Source organism: Lampetra planeri, chromosome 57 (genome assembly GCF_965212315.1).
Source record: "Lampetra planeri chromosome 57, kcLamPlan1.2.h2, whole genome shotgun sequence".
Lineage (NCBI taxonomy): Eukaryota > Metazoa > Chordata > Hyperoartia > Petromyzontiformes > Petromyzontidae > Lampetra > Lampetra planeri.
Window position 1 is genome coordinate 4202497 of NC_136163.1, and position 24694 is coordinate 4227190.

At 47.2% G+C, this 24694-nt stretch overlaps 1 protein-coding gene across 1 annotated transcript; it reads right to left on the reverse strand.

The window, feature by feature from the left end:
• Positions 1-5763: 5763 nt before the first annotated feature.
• On the reverse strand, positions 5764-23999 carry LOC144735873 (uncharacterized). The gene is made up of 6 exons (XM_078618437.1): positions 23857-23999; positions 18424-18447; positions 17679-17708; positions 15093-15143; positions 13720-13890; positions 5764-7023 (listed from the first exon to the last, which is right to left on the reverse strand). The coding sequence occupies exons 1-6, from the start codon at positions 23869-23871 to the stop codon at positions 6403-6405; spliced, it is 912 nt and encodes a 303-aa protein (XP_078474563.1). The 5' UTR covers positions 23872-23999; the 3' UTR covers positions 5764-6402.
• Positions 24000-24694: the final 695 nt, after the last annotated feature.

Here is a 24694-nt window from a genome sequence, read left to right on the forward strand (position 1 = left end):
GCAGCTCAGTGAGGTCCCTTACACGCAATAATTAAAAGTTTAGTTTGAATCTCTATGGGTCTCTGAGTCTATGGGTCTACGAGTATAGAATCAACATCACCACGCGTTTCAGTGTTTGGCTGCTGCTGTAAATTTACACGCGATGATGCTGATGCACCACTTCATCGAGCTATTATTTGTGATAGCGAGTTCGCTTCTGAAAAAAAATCTCAGTGGGCCTTACCTGGTAAAATACAAAAAAAAGTCAACAGTTAAAACAATGAACACTAAGTGTGTGAATGTAAAATAAAAAGCACAGGCGAACATGAACCCAAACGAGCCGCGTGTATTTTCAACATGTTTTTATTACCTATTACTACAATTTACTCACAAAAAACAATTTAATAAAACAGCGATGTCTGCATGACTAAGTTGTATAAAAATACAAACACTCAATTCTGAAACTGTAGAGTGACGAAACAGTAATGCTCTATTTTTTTTTATTTCATTATTAAACTTAGCTCAATGTCGAAGCCATTAAACTACGCTACCTACTCTTTTGCAATGCTTTGTGAGCTGGTATTTTGCATGTTTAAATACACACTTATCCCGAGGCAAAGGAACACACGTATAGATCATTTTTCTTATTTATACAATCCAAACTGCCTATGTAATATTATTACTCTACCACAAGACAATACAGTCAAAATTGTAATGACATGGAAAATATTTTGTGATCAAAAACACACACGGTTGCATGTTGTCTTTTTTTGCTATTTTGTGATTATAAAAGATCTACCCACCCCCTTCCTGTTTGAAATGTTATTTTTTAAATCTTGTAAAAACTGTGTACAAATGAACCTGATGTTTTTTTATTTTTAAACTTGCACCAGATGCCCTGGTAACCCACCCACCGAGGCATAGGAAACCTACTGCAATGGGGAAAAAAATAAAAAAACAACCACGTATGTATGCATCTGAAAACGGCCTTGGAAATACCTGCACAAATAAACCTGCAACCATCACCACCCCCACCCCAACCGTGCGGAGATCATGCTACGGCCAAATGCCTGGTGGGAGAGCGAGCGAGCGAGATGGGTAGGGCGGGAAGAGAAAAAACAAAACAAATATTCCCACTTTTGCCAACCGCGAATCGACTCGCAAAACCCTGGTGGGGGAGGGAGGGGTTACAAAAGTGAGCGGTGGCGAGCGGCAGAGTAACGCAACGCGCATTCGCGGGCGTTGATTTTTATCTGTCGATGGCTTTTGGGCCATAGCATTGACCCCCCCCCCACCCCCTGTGATGAACGGGGGGCGAGCGGAAGCCTAAACTTCATGCCAGAGTTCTCTCTAGAGAGAGAAGAACTCGGGCATAAAGTTCTCTCTCAAGAGAGAGAAAACTCTCTCTTGAGAGAGAAGAGCCCACAGAAAAACCGCGGACAGCAGCCAACGTCACCACTCGCCGTATTTATCGCTTAAATCGCAAATATCTGAACCGAATTTGCCGTGGTATTTTTCTCCTTTTTACATAAGTACCAATAAAAGAGCACTGCAGTCAATGGCCTGTTGTTGTTTTTACAGAATTTAAATGAGCCGCCAACATCATTACGTCCCGCTAACGCTGGGGAGGGGGAATGTAGGGGGGGGGGGCCCTAACGTGCACGAGGTCACGGGCGTTTGGCTGGAGACGCCCCTTCTCTCCGCTCCACGTTGTGACGGACTGGCGTGCCAGCCGATGGCGAACCCCCCTCGCGGTTCAATACAAGTGGAGGCCCATTGCCACTCCCCTCATCAGCGTGGGGGCCTCTTACCTGGTCACGAGATATGAGAATCGCAACAGCAGCCACTGCCCCCCCCTCCTCCTCCTCCCACCATACCTGTCACAACACGTTACACCTCCACGTAGTGATATTGAGATCGATTTTTTTTGTCGCCCTGCCAAACTAAAAACACAAACGCGCGCGCGCACACACACATTTAATATTTCCACAACACGAAACATTGATGCTATTTCCGCTTTTTTTTTATCCATAGCTCACCACTGAGAACCTGGTCGAATTCGTTGCAGGAAGGGAGAACGGAAGAAAAGAAAAAAACTCCCACACGCAAACAAATAACTCCACGGATAACCCAAAACTCCTAAGATTCAGAGGCCATTTCGAATGGAAACGTGTCCCAACCACCCCGCACCCCATTCACCCCACCGGACAAAAGCACAGAGCGGAGGAGCTCGGCCTAACATACAACGCGGAAGCCATGGTACAACAACAACAACAAGGTACAACGCACCAAATCAAGGAAATGCAGACCAAACACAACTATTTGACAGCACAGTCCAGAGCACACATTTCAGCACAAAAAAGCAGCAATGTTTGCAGGACAGACAATTCGTAAACCAAATTTTTTATATATAAAAATTCTACCTCCCAAATCAAAAATGACACATTTGCATTTGTTAGCAAAAAAAAATGGGGCTTTTGAGTGGGAAATTAAGACAAATAAGTGGAGCTAAGAGGGGGGGGGGGAAATGCAATGCTCTGGGCACTTTGTCCTGCTACAGCATCATTAGCCATTAAATCTTGACTTAAAGCTTTCGTGACTGCAGGAATTCACATTTTTTGGGTCATTCGATAAAGTCACGTAGATAGGTTCAAAGAAAATAACAAAAAAACACTATACGATGTTTCGATCGTAACACAAGCGGTCGTCCTGAACCTATCTCCGTGACTTTACCGAAAGACCCAAAGAATATCGCATCAGCCATTGTTTGGGACAAATTCCAATTTACAGCCACGCCACTGCAGCCAGCTCCAAAATGCACTTCTGCGCACGTCAAAAATTCCCACTTTTGCCAACCGCGAATCGACTACCAAACCCTGGTGAAGGAGGGGTTACAAAAATGAGCGGTGGCGAGCGGCAGAGTACGCAACGCGCAATCTGGGCGTTGCTTTTAATATCTGTCGATGGCTTTTGAGCCATAGCGTTGACCCCCCCCCCCCCCCCCCCGTGATGAACGGGGGGCGAGCGAAAGCCTAAACTTTATGCCCGAGTTCTTCTCTCTCTCAAGAGAGAGAACTCTCTCTTGAGAGAGAAGAGCCCATAGAAAAACCGCGGACAGCAGTCAACGTCACCACTTGCCGTATTTATCGCTTAAATCGCAAATATTTGAACCAAATTTGCTCGGACGCTTGCTTTTTACGCTCAACTTTCAAACGAGCCCATTAAAACGGCTTTCACGTTCATATTTGTTTTACTCCGTTCAAAAATTTACCTCTGCGCTTCAATGCCCCGACCGAACGTCTCGAACGACGTGATTACGCCGAATGACCGAGGGGCCTAACTTGAAGCAAAAGCTCCCGAGGAGTTTCGTTTATTTCAGACGCGTTGGCGCAACCCAGCGGAGTAAAGAGGCCAATGTTTAACGCAGGCGAAATGGGCGACTGCAAACCCGTTGACGTCGGGCGGTGAGAAACTCATCGAGCATCGCTCCGTCGTTTTATCAACAGCAACGGCGGCGGCATCTCACAACACGGGCCCCACAACAAACGCAAGCTGGAATGTAAAACCCACACAGCAGCCCAGCAACATAAAGCACCAACGCGAACACGACCGTGGCACAACAACAACTAATAAGGAAACAAGCGCTCGTTTGCCAGCCTTCCCCCGAGCAAATCTCCACGACAAACTCGGTACACACTCCGACACCCGCTGATAATGCTGCTGCTGCCGCCGCCACCGCCGCCGCTTCTCTCTTACAAGGAAAACTTCAGAGTTTTATAGAACACGTTGGCCATGCTACAAATGGAATTGTAGAAATAATTTCTTTGTTTTACAAAGGTGGGGGACAAGTGCGCTATTGGATTTTTTTTATGCTCGTTAAATATTACTCAAATAAACAAAACAAAAACTTGCTTTGAAAAATAAAAATGCTTAGAGTGCTTGGGAAGTGAGAGCCCAAATAAAAAAACAAAGCACAATTTCAGAAAATTAGCGACACAAAGTCTTACATTTTTGCTTTCATTAACCAACAGTGGGCAACTCCAACGAAAGGTGAGCGGTACTGAAGGAACCCAACATCAAAAAGCAGCCAATTAAAAAGAAAAATTAAAGAAAAACTAAATATTTTCCCGGGACGTCAACACATATAACGCTGTGGTGGCGAGGAGCTGTTATCTCCCTCGACTGGTACGCAAAAAGGGGAAAAACCCTATTATTATGGTACGCAGGAAGTCGTTGATTCGACCCCAACCCAAGTGTCCTTTGCATTTGGCGCTCGTGCGACCTCTCAGCGTTCGCGTGGATTTTTCTACAACGGCCTTGCCCTTCGCATTTCAAACTTAAATTATTTGGCTGCTAATATAATTTCTCACGTGTGATGATGATGATAAGCCCCACTTGGAAGAAATCACGTGTGGAAAGGTCACCTCTGAAAAACAGCTAACAGTTTGGTCTGGCTTTACACGGTACATTTTTTTTTAGTCGACTTAATTTATACGTGGACCTTCCTCTTACACCGTGGGTACCCTTACGCAACATGCTGACACCGTAGTGAAGGACACCGCTGGACTTGCGTGCACGCAAGCCGCTTACACAGAACAACGCATGCACTGCACCCGTAGACTTCACCGACCGATAGTATAATTCATCCGGACGAGTTGCATGGACGCCACACGCAAGGTACGGTTCCACCACCTCTCTAACGCTCCGTTTGCCTCTCTCAAAGTTGTTGGGCAATCATGGCCTCCCCCCTTCCATTCAGCTCCGTCCATAATATTTACTCAAGAACTAAGATGCTCCCAGTCGGGTGAGCACTTTGAAATTCTTTCGCATCGTACGTAGCCGACAGTGATAATCGGAGGCGCATCCAATTGTTCAAATCGCAGGTCGTCATCACGCCTTCAAAACAAACTTTAAACAGAAACATGTTTAACTCTGCCCATTGGACCATTCCAATTGAAGCATTTAGAAAACAAATACGGTGTTGATGACTCCGCGGACTGCCGTTATAATTCTGACAGAATTAAGACCTGCCACTTACTACACAAGTTTGCCTTTCCTAATCAAGGCAGAGTGTGGAGACAACCAACTGGTCCGAATGCGCCCGAGTTTCTCCGAGTGGCGAGTCAAGAAGTTTGATCGCAGAATGGAAGCACCGATAGCCCGAGGTTGTCAGAAGACTTGTCGAGTATCACGGTCAGTGCCACCTGGGTGTGTGTGTAGCGGTTCCAGCCCAATGCACATGCGCACGTCTAGCCAACGGCCACCTCCCCCACCGAGTGTATCGGGTTGCTAAAAAAATATACAAAGTCTGGTAAATTCTCAAACGTTACCTTTAAAATTCGTGATGCTCACTGTAAAAAAATTTTCCCCGGTTCGTACTCATAAAAACATTTTAAAATGTGCTACAAATGCAGGGATTACAAAGGTCGGAATGCCCAAACTATTTGGCCTGAAGATGAGCCCACATGTGAATGGGGCTTTGACAGCTTCCCCCCTCACCCTCACCCCCCCCAAAGAGATTAATCTATTATGCACCAACACTCAAACTGCATCGGACACCCAACGCCTTGGACGCATGGTGGTGTACTCCGCTCTGTAGTGGAAAATACAACACAAAGTTGCGGATACTTTGACCAACAGAAAATGCTCCCCTCTGAAAATATTTAGCTTTTCTGCAAAGTTATTACTCATTTCATTGTATGCCAACTATTTGAGATGGGCAAAACAAGGTGATGTGGCCATTTAATGCTTTTGTTGCCACATCTGACAGGGAAATATAAAGTTAAATAACTAAGAGTTTTATTAAATAATACTGAGAAAGGCAACATCACATGTAAATACATTAGACTTGATCAGATTCCATCCGTACCCACACTTGCCCTACACATTACCAAACAAAAGCATTTTCAGCATCGAGATAAGACTTTCGTTTTTATGTTTCCCCCGCCCCCAAGAATAATCATACACCTGTGTGCCTTTCCAGGTCAAAATCAAAGTGAGCCCAAACTAAAATCAAACCAAAAATCCCAAACAGATAGCCTAAAAAAGAAAAGCTCAATTATCTACGTTTAAAAAATAAAAATCGTGAACGCTGCCAATATTCTAGCGGTAAAAGGTACCCAAAAAAATCAATCTCGGAAAGGTGCTAAAAATCGGTTATGCTCTAAACAGAGAGAAGTCTGTATGCAACTAGCCGCAACAACAAAAAATTATATCCAAAGAAGCTAGTGTGATTCAACACAAATCGGCGTCAGCTGCAGAGAAAAATCCAATGGCTGTTATCTGTCTCACACGCGCGCACACGCAAAACGGGAGGGAGAGAGAGAGAACGATTAAAATAAACGGTAGCCGGGCATTGACGGTGGCGTCGACGATGGCGGCGCTGACGATGGCGGCGGCGACGATGGCGTCGTCTCGACGTTCTTACTCGGCCGCCTTAATGACGCCTCCTTCCGAAGTCGGCGGAGGGCCCGGCATCGCCACCATTGTCGGGCCGGGGCCCGGCACGGCCACGGCCGCCGGCGCCGCGGGGGCCGGGGCCTGCACCACCACGGACGGCGGCGGCGGCGGGGCCTGCTGCTGCTGTGGCGGCGGCGGTGGAGGCGGCGCCTTCAGGATCAGCGTCGGCGCCTGTGGGGGGGCGGCGGGGGGGGCGGCGGGGGGGGCCGAGGGAGGCGGCGCCGCCACCGCGTTCGCCGCGGGGGGGCCGCCCCCCGCCGCCGCCGCCTTGGCCGGCGGGGGCGGGGCCTGCGCCGCGACGGGCGGAGCCTGCGGGGCGGCGGGCGGGGCCTGCGGGACGGGGGGCGTGGCTTTCGCCGGCACCGCCGGGGGGGCCGCCGGCGTCGGCGGCTCGCTGGGGGGGAGCGTGGGCTTGGCCTGCGAGGCGGCGCTGGCCGGAGGAGGGGGAGCGGGCTTCACCGCGTCCGGCGCGGACGCTTTGGGCTGGGAGGCCGGTGGCGTCTGTGCGGCGGAGGTGACGGTGGCGGCCAGCTGCTCCTTCTCGGCCGGCTTCTCAATCGCCGCTTGCTCCTCCTTCGCTTTCATCTGCGGCGCAACGGGGAAGGGGGAGGGAGGGAGGGAGGGCGGGGGGACCCCCAGTTAACCGGAGCGTGCGCTTGCCGCCTAAAAAAAACCCGCGCAAAGACATTCAACGCACGTACGCTCATCGCTCGTATCCTCGCGGTAATTGAATTGCTGTTGCATTCAAATGAAAGGCGGCGATGCACGTCAGGCGTGCTGTAACGGAGCGTCTGACCGCGAGTTAAAACGAAAATAAATATTTCTGCCTCCCGCGAACAAAACGGAGCGGGTCAACGCGGCTCGGCAAACGCGCAGAGTCGACCGCGAACGATCGCAGAATGAGAGACGTGGAAAAAAAAAACTCACAAAATACGCAACGCTTCAGCCCCGTGTGCACTCTCAGAGGCAAGGATAAACCAGCCAGACCAGGTCACTGTCAGGCCATCAGAGGGTTGATCGAAGAGTCTTTGACCCAAAATGCACAGAAGAAATGCACCACTCCAATGGAATGTAGGTCACGGAGACGCTTCGATCGCACCTCATTAAGCAAAATCCAAGGGCCAGATTCACATCTTCGCAAGCCCCATTGCTGTCGACGTAACCATTCGGTTAATTTTCATTAAATATCTTGAAAGTAAAGCCCCACCAATGTATTCATATCTGCCCATTGGGGATGAAAAAGTTCTTAAAAAGCCCAACAACATTGAGAAAAAAAAAATAACGGTGCTGTTACATCAGCTGAGAAATAACAGCTTCAAACACTTCCCCAACATGAAGGCAAGAGAAGACTTTCACCCCCATGCACTCGCAAATGCCCTCCATCGCCCATGAATGGATTGCACGAGGCTGGGTGCCGTTTAAACAACACTGCCCAACTTACCACGACATTTCTAAATCCACACCGCCCACCACCGCCAGAAACGCCACAAGGCTTACAATACTGTGAGAGATGCACACATCTCACCATATTTTCTAGGGGCATGAATTACCCACGTGCAGGGCAACAGGTTTGCCGTTTGCGCGTAACTAGTTCACCGAGGTTCCGACTAAAACACACACTTCCTTCTGCCGATTTTAATACGTTGACTCACATCGTCAACTTTGACGTCAACATTTTTAAAACGACGAGAAGGGGAACACCAAAGGCGCAGCGGCCGATGCCGCCACGCCCGTTCGAAACAAACAAGCATCACGAGTTTGAAAAAGAAAAACAAGCTGCAAGCAAATTGGCCGTCACAGAAGGCAAACCACACACACACAGCAAAACACAGCAAAAAAAAAACACGGCAAAAAAGACAGCATTGCACACAGCAGCAGCGACCCATGGGATTAGTGAAACCTCATCATCTAAAAACAGGGCCGATAGCAGGTTTTGTTAGAGCACAGGGTTAATGCACAGCAGCCGGTAAAATTTTGAACGCCAATTGCATGCAAAGGAACCAAAAAAAAGAGTTTTTTTTATATAAAGCCAACTACAGCTGCGCATTTTCATGCAACTCTCACCAAACTCGAGTGTTAAGTTTCACTTTGCTTGTTAACTGTGTGGGAGCCTATTAAAAATCCAGGTCAACTCACATCGAGCCTCATTACAGAATTGACAAATTCGGGGACACTGGAGACATACACTGCTGCAAGATTTCGTCCAATTGAGCCAACATTAAATTCATTGCTCCGGGACAATGAATGGAGGCATTGCGTCAATTGCCGTTTCAGAAATCCACTAAAGAGCAGGTGGGATCCAATAATTTTGACACCTCCTTCCCCCAAGAGGCAGCAAGCTAAGACGCTAATAATTCACCTACGTGCTGCGCCTGCAGTGATACCACGGTGGCTAGGAGATGTTAACTACCTCGCCTGTTATACAGGAGTTCGTTGGTTCGATCCCGACCCCGAAGACCGTAGATGTGTATTTGGAGTTTGTATGTCTCTCTCTTTCCCCGTGGTCGTGCAAGATTTTTACTCCGGGTCCTCCGGTTTTTCCCTCCACATTTAGAAATCAACATCACGCGTTTAGAGTATTTGGCTGCTATAAATTTCCACGATGCTAATCTACTTCTGTTGAGCTATCATTTGTGACAAACTTGATGCTGTCTTTTGTGATAGCTCAGCTCGCTTCTGCAGGAGCTACGCAGCCCAGTGGGGGTCTTACGGCTCGCAAAATAAAAAATAGTTTAACAGTTTAGTTTGATAAGCGGCGGCGCATTCAAAGGTGGCGCTGTGTTTCGACACAGCGCTGCAGGCAGCGTGGCTTCAATAATTTATGATAAGAGCATTCTCGTGGCCAGTTGTTTTATTTGTGTACATGTAATTTTAAGTGATTTGTTTACCCTGGCCTATACTTTGCCCTCCTGTCTTGTGTTTGTACTGTTTGTTGTTGTAAAGTTTTGACCCCGAGCCCCGACAGGACATCGGTGAAAGAAAAGAGCTTCATAGATTACTGGGTTCTTCCAGTATAAATGCATATTCTGATTCTGTTGAATGACATTAAGGAATTTCGATTTAAAGCTTTCGTGACTGCAGGGATTCATCTTCTTGGTTCTTTCGGTAAAGTCATGTAGAAGGGAAATAATAAAATAATAATAAAATATTATTTTATAGTATTTTCTTTTATTATATTATATGATTGTATTATATTACTACATTATTTTATTATGTTTTATTTTTATTATTTTATTATTTCCCTTCTACGTGACTTTACCGAAAGAACCAAGAAGATGACATTAAGGAAGATGCGACACAGAAAACCTGCTCGCAGCTTGTAGTTGATATGCACCCATTTCCTGTGTGGCTGGGCTGTCCAATACGAGTTTGGAGCATTACCTATGAGACCGATACATTTTCAGTGTGATGGCACCGCAGGAAATCAGAGGCAATTAGTCGATTGCTGAACTAATCGTATCGTCCGCATCTAGCTTGTCGCTTGACTCCTGCACTGTGTAATACGTCACTCCAGTCACATTACAAAGCCACTCTGACAGTGACTTTACATTATTTTTTGTTCCCCAAATAACAAAAGTTTAACATTTCTGTCAGACCGCCCAGGACGCACAGCCAAGCCTAAAGAGCTATCTGTGCTTTAGAGTCGTCTTCCATCCAGTGAAATTTCCTTACGACTGTCGTACTAGTTCCGGGAGAAAATGACTTTCGATTATCTTTTTTACAAGACGGGTCACAGGACTGCCGAATCCTCAAACAGTTTGGTCCACGCCATAAAAAAAACTGAGGGTTGCCTACCAGCCGTTACCAAACAACTGTCTAACAAACATGAAATTCCACGTGAAAATAAACTCACTCATAATAGAATTATTATTATTCCTGAGGTGAGTAAGCCACCCTGTATCCAAACACTCACCATGCAGTTCATTGCAAGGGGATTTTCAGATGCAGACCCCCGAGTCAATTATAATTAGAAAGGGGAATATTGGTCGAATTCTGATTGCAATTATGAATTACATTTGACATCAGATCTGTTGCGCGTTTTAAAAAGCGTCCATCAGCACCCTATCGTTCTTCTCTTGGCAGTAAAATAAGCACCACTTTGTGGGCAGTCAACAGCGAGAGGCTGTCGTTCTACCGATATACCAGTCCATGCCGTAGGAAGGTGGCCTTTGCAGACTCAAGATTCCGCAAATGTTCATGAGCACCTCCTCTAATGCTCGTTGCTTCCTCAATGGGGGAACGTGGCCGGCGATTTTTTCCCCACTTGTTTTATATCCACGACAGTGTCAGGTAACAACAGTGGCAACAGAAAGCGCCCACACAAACTGAATTTGACCTCATTCTACACACGCAAGGTCAAACTGCTTCAGCCTAAGGACCAGGAGGCACTGCAAACTTTTTTTTTAAGTTTACCAGGTAAGCCCCACTGAGCTGTACAACTCTTTTGCAGAAGTGACATGGACCAGAAATGATAGCTCGACAAAGTGGCTCATCACGTGGAAATTTATAACAGCCACACACTCTAAAAGCGCATACCGATTCGAAATGTAGAGGGGAAAAAAACCCACGCGACCACGGACAGACAGACATGCAAACGCCACCGCAATGCCCTACAATAATTTGACCCCCCCCCCCCCCCCCGGTTGCGACGCACACGCGGGAACACAAAAGGAGGCACACTCTGGGAAGGACATTCCTACCGCCGCCACCGTCACCACTCATGCCCAGCATCACCCTCCCTGGTGCCGAGGGGCCGGCAACGCTCAGGGGAAGCGAGCTGCGGCAATCGCTTGCAGGGAACACGCACACGCACGTGCGCGACACCAAGATCTTCCCGGGGGTAGGGGTGGGGTCGGTTCGAGGATTCATGGAGAGGAGGAGAAGAGGGAAGAGGAAGATTGAGGGTCAAGCCATGCGGTGTCACGGCGAACAGAAGGATGCATTCCGAGGTAAACAACTACAACTGTCACGGGCACGAAAAAATATTTTGAAGTGCACACTAAAGCTGCAGTTTAGGCCAATTGTTTAAGTACAGAGTTGGGAAACCGTTTCCTTACCGAGAGCCAAATACGACTGAGGTTACATTTGGCGTGGGCCAAACACATTAACAGATATACGTATGTTGAACTTGTTTAGCACTGTATGTAGCCGACCGCGCTAAACGGAGGCCATTGCAGTGACTGAGGCTTCCGATAATAGGAATGCAGTGTTGCTGGGTCAAAGAAACGTCGCCCTCTCGTACACAATTAGTTTGGCTTTGACGCTCACCCATGACAGGTAAATATTGTTTGGGGGCTGTTTGGAAATCGTCAGCCTCGTGTTTTATGAAATAAAGTGGGGGGGCCTTAGGTTCCCTACCCCCTCCACCCCCCCCCTCCCCCTGTTGCAAACTTAAGCCATGCAATCTGCCATCCTTTTGGAGAAAACATTGAGAAGAGACACCTTTATCGTTAAGAGTAACAGTATAACATGCACTGCACTTGACATGCAAGGGGAAAAAGCGACGAAAGTTAAAAGGGGAATCGTGCAAAACAATAAGCAAAGACATTTGGGGGCATGTTTGTAGTTGGTCCGCAAGCCCGATCGGGTTTCAACACCGTGCACAACAGTGGTACGCGCCGAGTGGCGATCGCGAAAGTCATTCTCCTCCCACTCGCCAAGTTGAAACTATCGAGCGAGCACCACGGAAACACTCCGGAGGTCATTGACGAGCAAAAGCCTCAACGTCTGATTTTCAGAAACACTCCCCAGCAGTGATTGGGACCCACGTGGAGATTTAGTCTCCCCCACTTGTGGCTGCTCACAAGATTCTAAATAAATTCAGCAGAAACCAAACGCGTGAAAGTGCAAGTGCTGGCAAAAGGTCTGTGCTATTGTAGATTTAAACCATTTTTATTTTACCAGGTAAGGCCCACTGAGCTATTTAGCTATTTTTAGAAGCAACATAGATACCACAAATGATAGCTCAACCAAGTGGCTTATCCTGTGGAAATGTACAGCAACCAAATAATCTTAAACGCACGGCGATTCTAAATGTGGAGCAGAAAACCGGAGGACCTGGAAAAAAATCCACACGACCACGGGGAGAACACACAAACTCCAAACAGAGGCGTCAGGGTCGGGATTGAACCCACAACCACCTATATACCAAGCGAGGTAATTAACATCTCGCCACCGTGGTGGCCTGTTTTGTTGAGGGCACCAATTGCCTGGTTAATTTATCCACCAATCTAGAAAAGAATACCCGACGTCTGAATTTTTTACATCTTCAAGCTCACAGAGAGAGAGGAGTGAGAATTGAAGACTTTGCAACTCTACTCTGCCCCACCCTAACCTAAGAAAATAAATAAGTTATCGCCTCGAGGACCTGTAACTTTACACGACAAAGACATTCGCCCGATGTCTGATGAACGATTCACGTTTTCAGATTGTACCGGCAAGTTATTGCTCTGGTGCAGTTAAGGCACTGCTTTGTGAGAATAAAGTTGAGCCAGCCTGGAAATCATGGGCCTCATACTGGTAGAAACCCACTGGTTCCACCAGCCCACAGGGGATTATTGTGTCCGTCCGTCGTGCAAGGAGGGGCTGGGTGGGGAGGGTGGGGTTGGGCTGGGTGGGGAGGGGCTGGTCACCCCGTGGTGCCCTTATAAAACTCAATGTTTAACCTACTCACGCCGGCTTGTGCCCGCCCTCACAGTCGGGCATATTTGCGGAATACACCACGCCGCCGTTGCCCCTGGCCATTGACCCAGCAACCCAACGTTCCTACCAGCTCCCTCCGCAGGAATGTGTTTTTAAGGTGAATATCAAGAGCACGTTTTGGCCAATGCTGTTGCTGTTGGCACCACCATTATATAGCATTTTCCAATGTTTTTAGGCATTTGCACTGGTTTTTGTCTACAGTGTAAAGTCGTCAAGTCGGTTACTGGACAAATATGCAAGGGCAAACGGCTCTATTTTTTGCCCAAAATCCGACTTGTGTATGCGATTCATTTTCGAAAGCTGCTCGCACATCCCACCTCTTCACACATCTGCCCACAACTCAACAATACCCAATGCAATCGGATTTGCAACTGACTTCTTGAAGACGACCAGTAGCCCGGTTCATTTGAAATTCACCCCCCTGAGTTTAAACGCTCACGTACACCGCAACCTAAGGAACAAAAAATCCACTTAAAAAATCTATTTCAACGCCAGCAGCTATTTGGCCCATATTTTTCACTTTCACAAAAAGTCAAAGGTCAGAGAGAGGGTTTTGCCCGACGTCGCATTCTCTCCCACCTCGTCGCCGTTCTTCTCTCCGTTCTCCGCAGGGGCGGTCTCTGCGGACACCTTCTCCGAGGAGGTGCTCACATCGTCGGAACCCAGGGCGTCGCCGGCAGCGGCATCCTCCTCCATCCTCTCCACCTCCTCATTGTCCCGGTTCTCCTCGGAAGCCTCCGCTGACTTTCGCTAAATACCCACCGCAAGCACCCCAACCCCACCGAGGTTGGTGACAGGAGGAAAAACAAAAAACACAAAGTCACATCGAGAGGCTTGTTCCTTACCCGTTCTGCTTCCGTACGCGTACATCGTTGGACCGGAACCAATTCCGAATGGAATCTGAAAAGGCTGTGCGGGAGGGCGTGCGGTCGTGTTGCTACCCATCTCTGCGGCGAGTACAGTACCGTGTCTTTAAAAACAGCAGCGCAACTCCTCCCTAAATAAAACTAATGCTAACCGCTTGCGTGTTCCGAGATTGAGCGGTGAAAGGGGCAACCACCCCTCCAAGTTGTAGACATCTTTGAACAGGAAGGGGTTAATAGGCTTAGTATCCACACTTGTCAATGTGTGTGTCACATATCTGCAAAGCTGACATATACTGAATTAAGTGAAAAGCCAAATAGCACTATTTTTTTTCTTTTCATGCAGCCATTGGCAACCAAGCTTAAACCATCATCCACCGGATAATACAACATACACAGTGGGTGGCCAAAACCCAGATTAAAAAACTCGGGGTCTCAGTTGTGCTGGCCATGTTCTCGGGCCTTGCATTATAACCCCAATCACGCAAACTCCGGTCATCCTTGCAGTGGCTTCTGGCTAACCATTGAACAAAGATGGTGGTAACCACATCGCGCGCTTTCAGATGCACTTCTGCGGCCGTCTCGAGCGCTCCTCCTTCCGATATTCATCTAGACTGACCTCCGATTAGCACGGTTGGCTATGTATGGTGCGAAAGAAGTCCACATACATACATCAGAAACAGAATATTTATTTATAGTGGAGGAATCCCATGAGCTATGAAGATATCCGGTTGGGGTGGGTCAGAAAGTTACAAAAGACGATAGGAGTGCAAAGTATTGGAACGGTAAACTAATTACTTAAAAAAACTAATAAAACTAAACTATTTTATCTTACCAGGTAAAGCACAGAGCTATTAGCTTCTTTTTCAGAAGCGACATGGACACAAATAATAGCTCAACAAAGTGGCTTACCAATTGGGCATTTATCGCGGCAAAATAATCTAAATAGTCTAAATGCATGTTTCTAATTACATTTGAAAAGCCTCCTTCAAAAAGGAAAGCACCAAGATAGGGTTCCGCTTATCACTCTCGCCATAACAAGAACCTCAAAACGACACACGTGCCTACAGATCCACCCCCCCCTCTCACCTTGGTGGGTGTCTTCTTTGGCTTGGGCTCTGGCTTGGGGGGAGACGGCCTCTGCAACGAACGAACAGAGCCCACGAGTTCACCCAACGACCCGCCGAACCAGCAGTCCCAATTCACGTTGGTGGCCGGCCTGAGACCATCAACCGCGCCTCACTTTGAGAGCCCGCCGGCATAACCACCGGGCGGCCGCCGTGATTCGAACCCAGAATCCCAACGGTGCCAGTCGAGCGCTTCAACCTCTTGAGCCACCCGGCCACCTACTGATTGTCTTCATTGGTCAGAGTGCTTTTCAAGTCACACTTTTTCTTCTTGGTTTTTTCGGTAAAGTCACGTAGAAGGGAAGTAATAAAATAATAAAAATAATAAAATAATTATTTTTATTATTAAAAATAAACATAATAAAATAATTGTATTATTTAAAAAACCATAATAAAATAATTATTTTATTATGTTTAATTTTTATTATTTTATTACTTCCCTTCTACGTGACTTTACCGAAAAAACCAAGAAGATGAATCCCTGCAGTCACGAAAGCTTTAAATCGAAATTTAAGTCACACTTTGTGTACACTATTGCTCTCTAGTTCAGTCTCGACTGGAGGACTTAAATTTAAAACTTAACTTTTTTTTATTTTACCAGGTAAGGCCCACTGAGCTCTGACAACTCTTTTTCAGAAACGACCGATCACAAAGGATAGCTCAAGAAAATGGCTCATCATCACGTGGTAATTTATAGCAGTCAAACAATCTAAATGCGTGATGTCGATTCAAAATATGGAGGAAAAAACCGGAGGACACCCCCCCCCCCCCCCCCCGGAGTAAAATCCACGCAACCACGGGGCTAACATGTGAACTCAGGGTCGGGACCGAACCCACTACCTCCTGTATAGTAGGCAAGGTAGTTAACATCTCGCCACCGTGGAGCCTCGGCTTCATCAACACCAAGCTTTCCCCATACATTGAATAGAGAATACAATTCAAGCACATCATGCAGGGTTTGTGCAATGATTTCCAAAATTCGCGTATCCACAGCAGTAATTTAACCAGCCATAATGTTACATTTCCAGCCGCACAAAAATATGACGATGTCGCACGCCACCAGATGACCAATTTGGGCCATTTTCTATAGCACCCAAAACCTTGTGCTCACACGCCATTTATATAGAATCATCTTTATGAGCCTTAGTGACCCAATGTTACAGTCTGAGCTAAACGCATCAACGCTTTCAACCTTAGCTGGGAACCATGAATAACACTCACTGTCATCGCTCGGCCAAGCATTGTAAATGCTCTTCTGTAATTTTGAGCAAAAGGAATATCTCCTCAAGCGAATCATCGACGCTTGGCACATGGCTTGCAGTCCACTGCGGCATGGCTCACTCAAGCATCCACCGTCATTTGGCTTGAATTTTTAAAAAATTAACCCGTAAAAACAAAGTTTTTCACTATAAATCCTTTATATGCGTGGCATCGGTTTTATTTTATTATTCATTTCTGTTTTTCTTGAGTAAGAGTTTCATTTTTATCACATTGGTATTTTAAATTAAATATGACATTTTTTTTTTCCTAAAAAGTGGAAAATTTTGGAATTTTTTTTTCACGAAAATAAATTGTCAGACACAACGTGTCTGTGTGCAAAATGTCAGCTCGATTGGATCACGGGAAGTGGGTTAAAAAACGACCGAAAGATTTGCACGGTCGCAAGCGCACAAGCAAGCAAGCAAGTGAACTTAATATAAAGGATTTAACAACTGCCAAACAGCCGCGACAATAAATCCCACTCGTCTGGGGAAAAATACCGCCAAAATATCAGCACAAGCGCCTTGTAACCACGCCTCCTCCGTCCTCAAAAGTTCCATTAGAATATCACTTCCATGGCGTCTAGCACAAAGGTGTTTGGTCAAAATCCTGTGCTCATTGGCGCACTCAAAAACATGTGGTTGGCACTCGCAAAACCAGTACTGTCGACTGCTGTCTGGTAGCCCAGTGGCTCTGAGCCTCAAGGGCACTGCAGGCAAATACCAGTGGCATGCACTGGCAAAAACAATCATTAAATATTAAAAATGACACCGCAAAAAAAAATACGTTTACGCTCAATTCAGCAACAGGAAACACACGTTACGCAAAACAATAACACAAGAGGAATAATGCACTACAGCCATAGCTGCGCACAATGAAATGCTATTATGGTTGTTTTTTATTGTCCACCACAGCACTGTCATAAAAGAGGGAGCATGGGGGGGGGGGTCAACACGTAGTAACCGTGTTGGCCTAATCCCTTAAGTCAACTCGACTTATGCAACAGCAGACGCTTCGTATTAAACGGACTCCAGCGTTACATAACCACGACGAGGAGGCGGGAAACTTAGCCGTGCGCGTTCGAAAAGATGCAAGCAAACGCGGTCCCACCCCTCCGCTACAGGGATCCGCTAGCCTAAACGACCAGCGGCAGGGCTGGGGATAGAACGCCACGGTTGGTTTAAACGACGACGGAAAAAAAAAACACCGCCCGCCCGACAAAAAAGAACACAAACTCTGCGCGCTAAGCACATTCCTCTGGTTAATCAGAAGCGGATTATGCACTTACCGCGGACAGTCTGGCAGAGCGTCTCCGAGGCTGTGGGCAAAGGGAAAAGGAAGAGGGAGCAAATCACCAAAAACGCAGGGAGAAATGTTGTAGCTGCACAGGCGGGCAGGGGGTGGAACGCTACGCCTAGTTGCATCGTTATTGCAACCGTGAGATGCTCAACTTTGGGCTTCGTATGCATTGTGAACATGTACGCGTGTTGAACTTCTTTCGCACCATACATAGCCAACCGTGCTAATCGGAGGTGTGGGAAAGGACAAACTAAACACAAAAAACTTGAATGTGTGGAATGCAAAGCTGGGCTAGATTTCCACTGAGCGTGAGCAAACAAATTAAGCTCGTAGACAGTATCCCTGCGGTTGGTTTTGCTCACGCGTGGAAAGGCCGTCAATATGTGGCCAGAAAACAACACAAACCCTGCAATGCTATGGGGGTTCTGCGCGTCTAAACGACCAGCGGCTAGGGATAGAAGACCATGGGTTGGTTTGAACAAAAAGCGCACACCATGACGTGCTCAACTATGGGCTTCGTATGCATTGTGAAGTTGAATGTGTGAAATGCAACACTGGGCTATATTTCCACCGACAGTGAGTAACAAATTAAGCTCGTAAGCAGTATCCCTGTGGTTGGTTTTGCGCACGCACGGAAACGCTGTCAACATGTGGCCAGCAATGATACAGAAACGTCGTAATGCAATCTTGGCCAACGGTGTACAATGTCAGGACTTGAAATGAAAAGTACCCACCTCTGCCACTTCCCCTTCAGAAGACTGAAAGACACAAAGCAGAAACCATTAGTGAAATGAGCAAAGTGTACAAATAACATTCATGCAAGTGCTTCAGAGAAGAGAGTCGGTGAGTAGGTCAATGCAGCATCACACAGGTGTACAGCCTAGCTTTCTAGTCACTGGATCCAGTTCACATACAGTTCAGTTAGGACTACTGCTAGCTTTTCATTATTGCTGAGGATTATGAAAGCATGCCGGGGAACTCTTTGCAACAGCAGGTCACTGTGTCAGTGTCCAAGTCCTAACATATTTCTCAAATTTTGACTCAACATTCTACGAATTATAAAATATATATATTTTTACCTGGTTAAATAAAAGACAATCCAGCAAATCAGTTGGTGTAACACTAAATGGTACTCGCGTGATGACAGTAAACAACAATACATTTTGGTTGCGTTGAAAAAATATATTACAGAAACTTTACCACTCTACCATTAACGTTACGTAATTTTAGCTTTTTTTTTCTTGTCACAAGCCCAGAATACATTCTCTGCTTTTCAAACTTACATCCCCCACGCTCCCACTTCATGTCAGTGGCCTATTGTGTAAAGGATCCTAAAGTTTACACTATGAGATCTCCTTTACCAGTGGCAAAATATAGTAATAGGTTTTTACCCTTTTAACTGGTACAAAATCTGACACCTTTATACAAGGCATCATGTTTGCAATAACCTCAACACAAGAAGTCAAAATGCAAACAAAAAGAAACAACTCTGATGATGATAATGATATGCACTGTCCTTGAAGTTGATTTGAGTTGTACGCCTTTTGGCGTCATCTGGTCCAACACCAATGGAGACTAGGCTCTAAAGAAAGCTGTCTCGGGTGTGGACCAATCAACTTCAAGGACAGTGCATATCATTATCATCATCAGAGTTGTTTCTTTTTGTTTGCATTTTGACTTCTTGTGTTGAGGTTATTGCAAACATGATGCCTTGTATAAAGGTATCAGATTTTGTACCAGTTAAAAGGGTAAAAACCTATTACTAGATCCTAAAATTCCATCTCCCCTTCATCTATAATCAACAGCAGCAGTTCAAACTAAACCAGTTAGTGTAAGCCCCTATTCAACTGCATCTCGTGCAGCACGCTGACGGCCTTGAGCCAAGTGGCGGAAATTCCACATTGACAAAGTGGAGAGCAGTCTGTCCACATAACAATCACTGCTCACTTCCCCACAGATTGGTGATACTCAAATTAATGAACTCGGAAGGCAAAACTAAGCTAAGGCCTGATGAAGCTAGTAGTAATTACTGGCGAAACGTCGTACTCCGTTTATAAATGTTGTGGCTTGACTCTCCAACACACAACCGGTGTGCTGTACTAGTGACGAATTGGCACGTTCTGTTTACGTGACAACCCTTACTAGTTGGCTGTGTCGGGTGGTGGCGGGTTTTAACGACACTTATATATTTCCGTGATTTAACCCCAAAAAACATCTATTATGGGTAAGCTAAGGTAGGTTATACTTATACTACTACTGGACAGCTGTGGAAAAAGAGCTCTAGAGCTCATCGGATTCGTCCTGTATAAATATTCAGATACTTTTAATTTTTTTTACATGGAGACACGTATATAAACGAAATGTGACATCGCTGAACTATTTTACGGGAGGTTATAATCGCCGATGCATCCATGCATGACGCCTCATTCAACAAAGCTTCACATTCAAACACAATACGGTTCGTCTCAACAAAAACAACAAAGACACCCTTAACCCCGATTCAAGCCAAGTGGCTCAAATCAGCTCGTGTGCTGCAGGACGCGAGGTGGGTTATTACTTTGCAAAAGAGTGAGATGGATAAACCTCGAGGCAGTCTTCATCCTTTTAGAGACACGTTTAGACGACTTATTTTGCTGCTCTAAATGTCCAAGTGATCGGCCACTTTGTTGAGCTATCGTTTGTGGTGGCCAGGTCGCTTTTGAAAAACGAATGCCTCGGTGGGCTTTGCCTGGTAGGATGTGGATGGATTTAGATGTAAAGCTTTCGTGACTGCAGGGATTCATCTTCTTGGTTCTTTCGGTAAAGTCACGTAGAATTCAATAATAAATTAAATACTAGCATACGACGTTTCGATTGCAACACAAGCAATCATCATCAGGTATAAATTAAATTATTATAAATTAAATTATTTAATTTATACCTGATGATGATTGCTTGTGTTGCAATCGAAACGTCGTATGCTAGTATTTTATTTTATTTATTATTTTATCTTCATACGTGACTTTACCGAAAGAACCAAATAATAATTCCCATCCAACAGTGGAGTGACCGTAGCAGAGCCGTCACCCCGTGTTTACATGCGCGCGTGACGTCAGGCTTGGCGGGAAAGCCTCCCATTGGTCGCCGCCGGCGTGACGTCGGCGCGCACTTTTTCGAACGCGGCCAATGGGACCGCGCCCGGGAACGTTCTCGAACGGCGTCGCCGGCTGCCTTGCCAGCCCCAGAGGTTTTCCCTCCGGAGGCAGAGGCCTCGGCTCTCGTGGTGCCAGGCTCCGAGGTTTTACCTCCGTCGCTCTCCGGCCTCGCTCGGCCAATGCCAGACCAGAGGTTTTACCTCTGCGGGCAGCGTTTTTCTATTAATAGACACGCCGCCAAACCGAGAAGATTATTGCCTCTTGTGTCTGGAGTCCAAGTTTAAACTTTTTTAAAAAGGCGATACACACGAGTATTTTTATGGTACTGTAACTTTATATTTTTGAAGGCTCTGGTGGACTCTACGGTTGCAGAAAGTTGTCTGCCGAACACTTAAAAGACTCGTTTACCTGTCCGGGTTTTTAAAGCTATACCTCCCTGTTCGTTTGCAAGCACCCCGGACGCCGCCGTTTCCCGCGTAGGTTTTTTAAGAGGATGCTAAACCTATTAGATTATTAGGTTGCTAATCCCCACCAAAAACATAACGCGCACAAAAAAACTAATCCACGTTACAAATAAGCCTGGCATTTACAGTGTTCAATAAAGGTCATTACCATCGAGCAATCAATTAAGCCGTGCTATTTCTCAAAACGTCTGCGATGAACACACAAACGCAATTGCAAAGTTTGCACACAAACGCAAAGTTGACCTCGTTCATATTAATTCTAGATTTGAAGCTTTCGTGACTGCAAGGATTCATATTCTTAGGTTTTTTCCGGTAAAGTCACGTAGATAAAAATTAAAATTAATGAAAGTTAAATAAAAAAAATTATTTTTATCTACGTGACTTTACCGAAAAAACCTCGTTCATATTTTCATGTGGCCACCGTTCCGAAGCTGTATCATCCCACAACATACGACTTGTGCACAATGCATCGATGCATTGAGAGTTTAAAAGGTGGCCGCGACATTGTTATTGTTGTTGTAAGCACAACACGAAGAATTAACTTCGTTAAGTTCGATTTTTGAAACACGCGCGCGCGCGCAAAAACAAGTAAACATCACGGCAGCTGAGCGCATCGCACTTGAAGCAACAACTTTCACCAGATCACATCATCAAAAGACCGAGGAGGGGAAAACAAGAGATCAAACGGCAACGCAAATGAAGATAAATAATGACTACTCAAACAACAACAAATATATGATCATGCCGACGCGTTTGAACACTCGGCAGTGTCGCGTTAGGGCTGAAGCCCAGACTCCCCCTTTCGTTTCAGTCAATAATTAAGTTCAAATATAAGTGGATTAACAATCATATTTAATTGCACTTAAAACCAATGAGGTTTTGTTTAAAACGTATTGTCTGCACGCGTAACGGAAACAATGGAAACCAGCCACGGTAACCACACGTCACATCACCGGTACGCGCTTATTATCATCATTAACACGCCAATGTTTGCGGTCAGAATTACAAAAAAAACACTAGTAGCAACCACGCGTCGTGTACTTTAATAACGAAACCAAGTTGTGTAACTTTTAACCAAACACGACTTCTCACGTGGACAGGAATCAATTCCGAGCGTGGCTCACTCAGCAAGAAGGTTTGACAGACCACCACCTCAAAGGTAACAACAGTCGTGCCCATTTGCAAGCACTCCGCTATTGCAATTCGTCTTACAACTACATAATACTACAACAACAACCACACCTGTGCAGTGTGTCGGCACGCAGCCCCCCATTGCATTCATCCACTGCTGGATGACCTTGCCTGGTAACTCTGAAGCAATGCCACTTCGCGAAGCCGTTGCGTAAAAAAAAACCCAAAAAAATCCACAGCACCGCAGACACGATTGCACTTTTGTAAAACACTCTCTGGTGTCCCCCCCCCTCTTTCCTTAGTTGCACACCACAAAGTGCAACTAGTGCTCAAACAGTTGCATTGAACACGTGCATTTTAAACCACGGGGCGTGCGGAGTCGTTTTCATTTCTCACAAACAAGGTGGGCAAGAGAACGCCTTCGCTAACCTCACAAAGCGGCGATTCGTAAGCCGCTCACCTTGTTACAGACCAATGGACCACCCCCCCGTGCCTCTTATAAATCGCAACCCTTCATCCTACAAAGTCCCATCGCAAGAGGAGAGAAGCGCGCCATACACACAAATCGACAGGCAAAAAAACGTTTTTTTGCGGTTTAAAACTCAATCTGACGGGACAAGAATACCGGGTAAACAGCGCGGGTTTTGTGAAGTTTATCGTTACGACGCAGCCTTCATCCAGCAGTGGATTTGACGGCTCTGGCCCGTGGGTTTACGATGTTTTTTTTTGCTTTCCGACACGCGGAACCACAACCACACACACCGACAACCTCAACCACCACCCTCAACCAACGTCAACCACCCTCAACCACCACCAACCACCCTTAACCACCACCCACAACCACCACCAACCACCCTCAACCACCACCAACCACCCTCAACCACCACCAACCACCCTCAACCACCCTCAACCACCACCCACACCAACCACCCACACCAACCAACCTCAACCACCACCACCCTCACCACCCTAGTGTGTGGGTCGTTGAGCTGTGGCTGGTGAGAGCAAAGCAGCCGAGGTGGGCCAGTGTTGTTATTCTCTACAACCCCATCACCAACAAACACCAACCAAACCCGCCACCGTTAATTAAAACTCCCAACAACAACCACCACAACAACAACCACAACAACAACAACAACCACCACAACCGTCGCCGCCAAACCGCGCGCAAGCGACTTTCAACGACGACAACGACGACAAAAAGAGCGCCACGGCCCAAACGTGGCGCTGAGGAGAACCCGCGACAGGAGACGAGGAGGAGGAGACGAGGCCGAGGCGAAGCTTTGTAACATGGCCGACGGGCGAGAGTGCCCGCCGCCGTTCTCCTCAAGCGACCGTCAACCACCACCACCATAGCCGCCGAGGCCGCCAACCACCACCGCCATCGCCCGCCCGCCCGAGAAGAAGAAGAACAACAACAACCCCCAGAGGCACGCACCTTTCTCTTCGGCATCGCTATGCAGGCGGCGGCTGCTGCTGCTGGGGGGGGGAGGGAAGGCGATGGGCGTCACGACGGATGGAGGAGAGGGGCTCGCAGCCGATGTTTGTCCTCTCGTCTTCGTTGTCGTTGTTGTAATGGGGGAGGAGGGAGGAGGCAACGACAGCGGGGGGGGGAGGGGCGGCCGGAGGGGTGGAAGGGGTGGGGGCTGACCGGGTTTGGCTTCCGTCTGCAACGGCAGCGATTGGTGGAGGCGGGGAACGAGAAAAAGGGGGCGGTGCTGTAGAGCGAGGAGGCGTGGCTTAAATGTAAGGGGCGGGGCTAGAAAGTGGAGGGGAGGGGCTGGTGAGCGGCGAAGGGGTTTGGCTTCCGTCTGCAACGGCAGCGATTAGTAGAGGTGGGGACCGAGAAAAAGTGGGCGGTGCCATAGAGCGAGGAGGCGTGGCTTAGGAAGAGATGTAAGGGGCGGGGCTAGAAAGTGGAGGGGAGGGGCTGGTAAGCGAAGGGGTGGGGGCTGACCGGGTTTGGTTTCCGTCTGCAACGGCAGCGATTGGTGGAGGCGGGGACCGAGAAAAAGGGGGCGGTGCCATAGAGCGAGGAGGCGTGGCTTAGGAAGAGATGTAAGGGACGGGGCTAGAAAGTGGAGGGGAGGGGCTGGTGAGCGAAGAGACGGGGGCTGATCGGGATTGGTGGAGGTGGGGACGAGAGAAGGACAGGAGGCGGGGCTACGTGACGGGGTGGGAGGTGGCAGAGAGGCAGTGACGAGAAAGGGGGCGGGGCGTCGAGCGGGGGCTGTGAGGGAGTGGGTGGGGTGGGGGGCACGCAGGCGAGGAGGCTT